A 10,024-nucleotide genomic window follows, 5' to 3' on the forward strand; every position below is an offset into this window, starting at 1 on the left:
CGAAGCTTCTAAACCTCGTGCCACTGATCTTTTAAGCTTGACTTCACGGTAAGCAATGCAAAGTTATTACTTTAATTTATGTTACTTGAAAGATTAGCATATACTATTTGTCCATTAACAATTGCCATTTCCAGGTGCCACTTTTTACTACTACCAATCCATCATCAATGCAATATATTTGTACCATAAAAATGCTTTTGTGCGAAGTATAGTAATTCAAAAGAAAATGAAATACTAATGTGATTAATTACTAGCAAGGGTCAGGAAATTTTTTGCTATATTGTAAATTTTCTTTCTTCAAAGTTTCCACTAAACAGTTCTTGGAATTGGAAATCTGAAATCTCAAGGAAAAGTTTACCAGACCAAGGAAATGATTTTATGTTGTAACATTGCTGAAGAATGCTCTTACTATGAATTTGATCAGATTGCTTCAAGGACACCAATTGATCAAAATCAGTGGCAACAATTTGACAAGGTATTCACTAATTTGAGAAGTTTTTCTACAGTACTTGATTAGTGAGTCAACAAGATGGATGGCCACGATATTAGCAAATACAATTAATCAGTGTTCTCCACCAGCATTAGCAAATAATGAGCCACATTTGATTAAATCTGTGTTTTTCAGACAAACAAACAAACACTCTGCAGGCTTTTACTTGTCAAAAATTAAGATTGTAGGAAACCAATACAAAGTACATACTATTACTTTGATGACATTTAATGTTAGTATGGTAATTTGTGAGATAATGACCCAACAGTAAGACCTCCCTCATTTTCCAAAAAAATTAATTTCCAGGAAGATAATGTCCAAACAGTATAGAAGTTGGTGTCAGTCCCAATTTCAAAACTGTTGGCTTTGCATTAATAGCCCCTGCATAGGTCAATGCGCCCAATCCCACAATTCACTCTTTGTTTTTCGATTAATGAGCACTGCCTTAATTGCTTTGCTTGCTTCTTTAATCTTCTAAGATTTTATGTAAGATTTTTCCAAATTTGTATGGTGTTCAATCATGAAGTAATTTTCATAGAAACTACGAAAATTTAACATTCTCAAAGTGATTTTTTTTTTTTTTTTATATGAATAATAGATTCCATTCTGAATTTAATTTGAAGGGCATAAGTTACAATGCATTTGATATTTTATTAAATAAGAGAAAGAGGTTGAGTCTTTAATTGTTTACTTGTGGATTTTTCCAAATTCTACGTATTTATGACACAGTTATCTTGATGGATTTGAATTAGATGAAGTCTACACGCCAAAGCAAAAAAAAAAAAGGTTTCAGAGAAAGTAGACCCAAAACTTTCCACAAAGAAATTGGGGGAAAAATAAAATCCGAAAAAAGAAGAAAAAGAAAGTATGGTCACGGTTTTGAAATTGCTTTGGTACCTATTAATTAGACCCTCATTTTCCAACCTAAATAACTAGCCCTAAGACTTGTGATCACATAATTAAATGTGAGTGTCATTTATTACATTGATAAAAATGTATTTCTACTGGGTTTTTGGTGGCCATAGGAGTCATGAGAGGTCTAGTCATGGACATTTGTCTAACTTTGGATACTAGTTTTTAGGGATTTTAAGGATTAGTGATTACCATTTAATTAATTTATATTATACTACCTCCTCACATAGACCTTGGTTTTAGTTTTGTTTATAACAATTTATTAGATATATTTGGACAGTTATGAAAATTGGGCATATGGCTAATCCTAATTCAGACCACTTTTGTAGTTTTACATATGGCCCAAAAGGCTGGAAGTTGAAGATGAACCTAAACCTATGTTCAAGCCCATCGAGCCTAAAAATGAACCAATACAACAAAAATGGCCCAAACTTCAAAAACTAGTGCTGAGTCTGCTGACTTTAAAAAACTCATATCAATCAAAATTTTTTTTTTAATTATAAATAATTTGGGTAAAATACAAAATTCGTACATGTGGTTATGGTGAATATTAGTTTGCCCCCTTTGATTTTTTGAATGTTACACTATACCCCCTTAACCTTGGACTAAATTGTAACGTCATATGTTCTATCCAAATTAATAGAAAATAATTTTAAAATGACGAAAGTACCCATTTTCCCTTCCATTTTGTGTTTTCATATTTTCCATGGTTGATAGTGGCTGAACTCAAAGCTTGATTAAAAAAAGAAAAGAAAAACTCAAATAAAACACTTTAAATGCATATTTTGTTTGATTAACTTTAAGGAGCATTAAAAATAATTTAGTTACCCATAGATACCCCTTCCCCGTAACCCAATGCATGAGGTCAAGTTATTTTTCAATGCTCATTAATTTGAGAAGAAGGTTAAATGCTCATTAATTTAATCAAACAAAAAACATTGAATGGGCGGGAAAATTGTACAGAAGGAAACATTTATAACATTAAAAAAAGTCCTATTAAAAAACAGGTGGTATTTTTTGTAATTCTTTTATCTTTTTTAGTCAATTTGGATGAAAATTTAACGAGGGCTGTCCATTAAACCCATAAACCCAACAAACTTAAACCTCATGCATTGGGTTGATTTTTTGTTTTGTTAGTTTGATGTATTTTGGATCATGAGACTTAGTTTAAATATGTTATTTTGATTTATTTTAGTATTTTGAGACTTAATTTTGATGAAGTTAAAATATTAGGCTTAATTGTGTAAACATCAATTATTTATTGAATAATGTATTTCAATAAGAAGTGTTACGTCCATAATATTTTTATAATTTTTTTCACAACAAATCATAGATGGTAACCCAATGCATGAGGTCAAGTTAATTTTCAATGCTCATTAATTTGAGAAGAAGGTTCAATGCTCATTAATTTAATCAAACAAAAAACATTGAATGGGCGGGAAAATTGTAGAAGGAAACATTTATAACATTAAAAAAAAAAAAAATCATTAAAAAAAGGACCTTCTATTAAAAAAAAAAGTGGTATTTTTTGTAATTCTTTTATCTTTTTTAGTCAATTTGGATGAAAATTTAACGAGGGCTGTCCATTAAATCCATAAACCCAACAAACTTAAACCTCATGCATTGGGTTGATTTTCTGTTTTGTTAGTTTGATGTATTTTGGATCATGAGACTTAGTTTAAATATGTTATTTTGATTTATTTTAGTATTTTGAGACTTAATTTTGATGAAGTTAAAATATTAGGCTTAATTGTGTAAACATCAATTATTTATTGAATAATGTATTTCAATAAGAAGTGTTACGTCCATAATATTTTTATAATTTTTTTCACAACAAATCATAGATGGTAACCCAATGCATGAGGTCAAGTTAATTTTCAATGCTCATTAATTTGAGAAGAAGGTTCAATGCTCATTAATTTAATCAAACAAAAAACATTGAATGGGCGGGAAAATTGTAGAAGGAAACATTTATAACATTAAAAAAAAAAAAAAAATCATTAAAAAAAGGACCTTCTATTAAAAAAAAAAGTGGTATTTTTTGTAATTCTTTTATCTATTTTAGTCAATTTGGATGAAAATTTAACGAGGGCTGTCCATTAAATCCATAAACCCAACAAACTTAAACCTCATGCATTGGGTTGATTTTCTGTTTTGTTAGTTTGATGTATTTTGGATCATGAGACTTAGTTTAAATATGTTATTTTGATTTATTTTAGTATTTTGAGACTTAATTTTGATGAAGTTAAAATATTAGGCTTAATTGTGTAAACATCAATCATTTATTGAATAACGTATTTAAATGAGAAGTGTTAAGTTCATAATATTTTTACAATTTTTTTCACAACAAATTATAGATGGTAAGTTGTTATTAGTTCAAATTTAAATTCATTACTTGAATTACTTTTTTGCTTACCAATAACAGTCAATAACCGCCTAAGATTTGTTATGAAAATGTTGTGAACGTGGTATTTTTCATGCCTCAATAGTTGAATGTAGGTTTTTCTTTTTTTGCCAGATAAAATTGTCCAACCCGACATCTAAGAGTTGAGTTGGGTTTGGTTAATTTTTAGGGCTATTATGGGATGGGTTGGGTTAGTTTGGATATTTCTCAACCTATCAAGATTACCTTAGGTTGAAAAATACTCCAAATTTAACCTAATTTGACTTATGCACACCCCTTTATATAAAATTGCAGTTTAATTTAAGGAATAAGTATAAGTGAGCTTAGTACAACATTCTAAAAATTAGGGAGGTAAACTAAACTACACTACTCATGGGATAAAGTATATTCTCTCTTTTTTGCCCTTTCAAAGTGTAAATTTGGTCCTCTTCAACCCCAAATAAAGGGAGACAAAAATTGGAATCAAGAACCTTTTGTTTTTCCCTTTTTTCATGAGGCCTTGTTCCCTGTACTTTAAATGGTTTGTATCTTAACAATGTTAACATTGCCAAACCAATGGGATATATATTAGACACAGTGAAGTGAACTTATCTAATTGCTAATATCTTGCTCCACACTTGGTGTCCATGTGATTGAGCCTCAAGGACCCATATCCTTGGCTTAAACTGAATGCTTTGCTGGGTCCTTAGGTTGCAAGGATAACTGGGTTGGAACCCAGCGTTCCTTAAAGTTGGCTTAAACAGTCATTAGTGTAACAAAAAGCAAACATCTTTTAAGGAAAAAGCTACTTAAAGAGAGATATCATAGAGGGACAAGAAAATGAAGCAATGGCATTTCTTGCGCTCATTGTTGATAACTGTCTGCTTTAGTTTGCATTTTGTTTCCCTTTCTTCTCTCGTGTTTGGGAAAAAAGAGTATCAAAGGGCCAAACATCTAGAAATTTCCTCTCACTAAACTAATATATTTGTAAGTTTGATATTCTAAACTTTATATCATTGTCTGATCTTTGTCAAACCAGATAATATTACTTTCCAAAGTTGATATACAGTATTAGACTTCAAAACCATATTTTATCATTATTTATGCTTCCATTTCGTCAATGAAAGTACCATACCAAATTAAACAAAACAATGTTAATTTTTCACCAGTGACCTCCACTTAGTTGAGCTCCCCTTTGGGTCTATTTTGACTCTCAGTTGGTTTATTCATTTTCATAATTCCTTTATACAGTGTACTTCTATGCACCTCTCACTCTCTCTTCCCCACCTCTTTCCTGGTAAGTCCAATTACCAACTTAGCTTTCGGTTTAGGCAACACGTCCATGTTATTTATCTTTTTAGCTGGCCTACAAAACTAGATAGATGTTCATGTCCCCCACTATCAGAGAAAAGGTAATAAGGGATTAGATAAAGATTGTGATTTTGCTTGTGAAACTGAGATTTTGATTTGATAAATTGACAAGGGCACCATTGGCTGGTCCATCAATTTGCAACCAAGTTCTAAGGGGCATATGTGAAAGGGCCAAGACTTATGCTCTGTTTCATAGTAGGCCGTAAGTTTTTAATTTTGCCAATTAAAGTCCTAGACTTATGAAACTGTTTTAATTTGAAGTTTTTGTCCATGTTCATTTTTCATTTACATTATTTTGGGCAGTAATGAAGTAAAAAAAAAAAAAAAAAAAAAACAATGGGGAAACAGTTGATAAAATGTGTTTCACCTAAGTAATCAATTTCAATTTTTGACAATTACTTTTTCTCCTTAAAAAACTTTTTAAATGGAGTTTTCTCTTTCCATCAATAAATTAAATAAAAAGAGATTTCTCTCTTTATCTTCTTTGTTTAATGATTGCTAAATTGATTTATATACAAGTCCTAAGTAAAATGCATAGTTAAATCAATGTTTCCTACTTTTATTTGATTTGTTACTCAATGCATAAAATAACATAAATGAATAGCATAGGTGGACAGAGACCTTAAAGCAAACAATTTCATATATAAGGTTTTAATTGATAAAATTAACAACTTGAGACTTTTATTTTTAGAGAAAATTTTAACCTATGACGTCCACTTCTGATAATAGTCCTTTATTATTAGACCAAGACACCAATCGGTTTTTGGTATAAGCGGGGATTGAACTTTAGATTTCTTATACAACCATCAAATACTTTACCAATTAAGTTAACTGGAATCCAGAACAACTTGATACTAAATCTAAAACATGGTATAAATTATGAGCCCTTTTATGTAGTTTAAAAGAAATCATAAAGGACATCTCTGCAAAGTTATGATTATTAATTTGTGGGTAAAACAAATGATATAAATATTTGCCCATTGAAACTTGAAAGCAATAAAAGAGAGTTGGACAGACTTGCTCACCCGGTTGATTTGTCACAGTCTCATCACAAGAGAGTAATGGTTGCTTCTTTTCTTCTTCTAAATTAAGGCCCCCCCTCTCCATTTCCACTGGCATCAAGATTCCTGCCTTAGATATGACTAACTTTTGAAGGCAGACCACATTTAAATTCTTTAATTGATCAGACAGTCATTTATGAAATAGTAATGAGTGTGCTTGTGTGTGTGTGAGAGAGAGAGAGTTGTTTCTTTTTAATATATGCATTCTCATAAAGTCACTTCAATGCATGCTCAGGTTGTATTGACTTTAATAAGCTATTGGGTTTCCTCACAATTTCATTGTTTAGTTTCTTTCTAAATCAAATGAAATGGACTTTTGTCATGATGTTATTAGAAGTATTTGATCGTTTTCAACTAAAGTTGGTTTTTTTTTTTGCTATGTCAATTAAAGGTGATTGATCAAACATTGTCGGTTGAATGACATGGAACAACCAAATCGATCATTGCAAAGAAAAAAGGAAACTCCATTCCCTATTTGGCTGATTTGATTAGGAAGTGCTACTTGCTCTACATTTCAAGTCTTTTTGTAGGTTCTGCAATACAGATATGCAGAAACAGAGAGCAAGCACAAAACAATACACAATATTTATATATATAAACAGTATCTTAAAAGTACCTTAACGATATGATTTTCAATTAGACTATAGATAAAATTGTATGTTACCAAACATCTTCAAATTTGAAATAACTAATTCATGGTCATGAGTCATGACTATGATATACGATTAGGCTCATAACCATCAAAACTTATTCCATAATTCTTTGTAAGTGATTTTCTCTCTCAGAGAGAGAGAGAGAGAGAGAGAGATGTCCCTTTGCTAATAAGAAAATCTTGGAGGCACAAAATCTGTCACCAACTTTTCACATTATAATTTTTAGATGTATGTTTAGTGATGAATTGTTTAGTGATGAGTTCATAGTGAGAGAGTGTGGGAGAAAAGTAATTGAAAATTTTAGTACAGTGCCACTCATGATTGATTACTTCCATAGGATTTGAAAGTAAAGTATATTATGTGTTTGGATGACATGATGGGTATTTAAATTTGGATTTGGGTGATTAAAATAAAAATATGTTGGGTATATATGTGTGAGTGAAGTTTTATATTTAATAATAATGAAAAAAATGAGTAAATAATGTAACATTATTTAGCATATACTCATTAGGTTTAGTACTTTTGGGTTAAAGTGTGTATCTATATGTTATATTAATTATTCAAGGAAACCCTCTATGGTGTTTATCTCTCCCAATATAAAAAAGTTTAAGAATTTGAATTTGAAATCAAGGCATTCAAATGGATTTGGAATCAAGTCAAATTTATTAATTTAAAATCCAAATCTAAATTTCCAAACATGGTGTTTAACTCTCCCAGTATAAAAAAGTTTAAGAATTTGGATTTGAAATCAAGGCATTCAAATTTATTAATTTAAAATCTAAATTCAAATGGATTTGGAATCAAGTCAAATTTCTTAATTTAAAATCCAAATCTAAATTTCCGAATGCAACCTAAATATATTATAAATTGGATTTGTTAAATTTATTAATTAAAAATTCAAATTTAAATTCAAATCCAAGTTTTTAAACGCAACCTAAATTTATTATAAATTGGATTTGTTAAAAGATGTCTTAATTACATACGTTTAAGAAATATTTTAAAAAATTTTTATTAAAAAAAAAGAAATAATTTTTTTATACTTTTCATTTTCATAAAGTGATGCAAATTTTTTTCTAAGATCGTTAATAAAAGTCTTGACAGCATCGTTAATCAAACCCTATAAATTCTATAAAAAGTGAAATTTTGTAACATGCATTATTTGTGAAATTGGGTGAGATACGGCCATTTGGTACATCCCTAGATTTATGCAGTATAATTATAAAAGAAAGTGAGCACCAAAGGGTAATGACAGTATGGGAAACAGTGCAAGCCAGACACGAAATTTCTATGCTCTCTTTAAAAAAGCATTTAACCAACTGTCCCACACATTTTCCTCAAAAAAAAAAAAAAAAAAAAACTGTCCCACACATTAACATCAATCTAATTATTATACTTCAAATTCCAATGCCTTTCTTTTATACACCACCATTCACCAGCGATTCACCTCTCGAAATCTGGTGAAAGATTTTGACTATGCCTTCCGCTCGTGTACGGCCCATGGCATCCAATTTTTATGACAAATCCTAGTCACATACAAAAATAGTTTTATTGTGATTGATCCATTTCAGGGAAAAAAAATTTGAGTTATCGGTGAGTTTATATAAAAATAATGTTATATTAATTATAATTTGTAACTTTTTTTTTTTTTTTGGATAATTATAAGAAAAATACTCTTAAGCCAATAGTTAATAATCTATTTAAAGAAAATTTTTATAAAAAAAGAAAAAAAAAACAATTAAGCTTTGATCTGAATGGCATTTTAAATATCAGTTTTTAAACAATATTATACGTATTTTCATATTTTTTTTATCCATACATATTTTCAAAAAATAAAAACAACGTTACCAAACAAGGGTTTAATGTTTTAACAATTTTTTCTATTTTTCATAAAAATTGTGTCAAAAATTCCTTAATATACTGCTAACTTTGATGTCATACTATTTTTTTCTAGACCTGACTTTCAATATGCATGGAATCAATTCAAAACTATGGAATCAATTCAAAACTATAAGACTCTTGACATAATTTGTTGCCTTAGTAACAAAAAATTGTGAAAGAAATTGCCACTCATTAACTTAAGAAATTAAAGACATCAAATACACTTTTACACTTATTATTACATACAACACTTCCTCTCACAGTGCATGCTTTTCAATATGGTCCATTGACCCCAAAATAAAAAACGTAATATGTCTTTAAAGGACAATAGAAATTTAGAACACCAACAAAAGAACGTCAATAAACAAATTCCACTTAGAAAAACATACATAAACACCAACCAAAAGAAAAAGAAAAAGAGATGTTAGAACTTAGAACTTAGTTCTACAATTTTTTTGCTATTTATTTGATTCACATCCTAGTTTTTGCACATCTTGCAAAGATACATGATACATGGACAATTGGACATCACAAGATTGCATCATTAAATACAAAGTTGACACAAATCCACGCGCATGCACATGAAACACCATCAGTGCCCAAGTGCATCATCATCATCATCATCATCATCATCACCTAAATCTCACGTGACTTGCATCCAAAGTAAAGATTAGGAGAGCTAGACCTCACAGAAAACACTCCATTCCATATCTCAGTGAAAGCTCTAACAATGATTCCATGGTGGTACGGCGAGTTCAGCTGCAAAAAACAAGTCAGGAGCTCCCTAAGGTCTTCTTTGGAGTATATTTCATTCTCCAATATCATTTGGAGCATTGACTGTCGAAAATCCAAATATGGGTCATCTGATTCTTTCTCAACTGCAACACTCTCACTATCTATTTTGCCAAACCCTCTGACTGTCCTTGAGCCCTTTATATCATCACTCTCTGTGTAGTCAACGCTTGGAGACACTGTGTTTGTGTTTGTGTTTGTGTTGTCTTTGTCCCATGAACTTGAAGAAGAAGAGGGGTAGCTTTTGTGTTTTTGGTATGTGGGGGTTTTGGGTTTTGGCTTTGGATTGAATATGTGACATAGCTTTGATTTTCTGCAGCTACACCCTATGTTGACTGAAACTTTGTTGATGAGGAGTTTTCTTTTGCTGGTAGGCATTGCAGCTAGCTGAAGAGAAAGATAGAGAAAGTGAGAGTCTGAGAGAGAGAGACTTTCTCTACAAAGTGTGACTTTAGGAAGTGAGTGAGTGACCTGTGAGATGAGG

General features: G+C 30.4%; 1 protein-coding gene across 1 annotated transcript; it reads right to left on the minus strand.

The window, feature by feature from the left end:
- Positions 1–9,170: 9,170 nt before the first annotated feature.
- LOC126692228 (transcription repressor OFP6) lies at positions 9,171–10,024 on the minus strand. The gene has a single exon (XM_050387753.1). It carries the CDS (start codon positions 9,916–9,918, stop codon positions 9,385–9,387), a length of 534 nt encoding a protein of 177 aa, XP_050243710.1. The 5' UTR covers positions 9,919–10,024; the 3' UTR covers positions 9,171–9,384.

Source organism: Quercus robur, chromosome 7 (assembly GCF_932294415.1).
Source record: "Quercus robur chromosome 7, dhQueRobu3.1, whole genome shotgun sequence".
Classification (NCBI taxonomy): Eukaryota; Viridiplantae; Streptophyta; class Magnoliopsida; order Fagales; family Fagaceae; genus Quercus; species Quercus robur.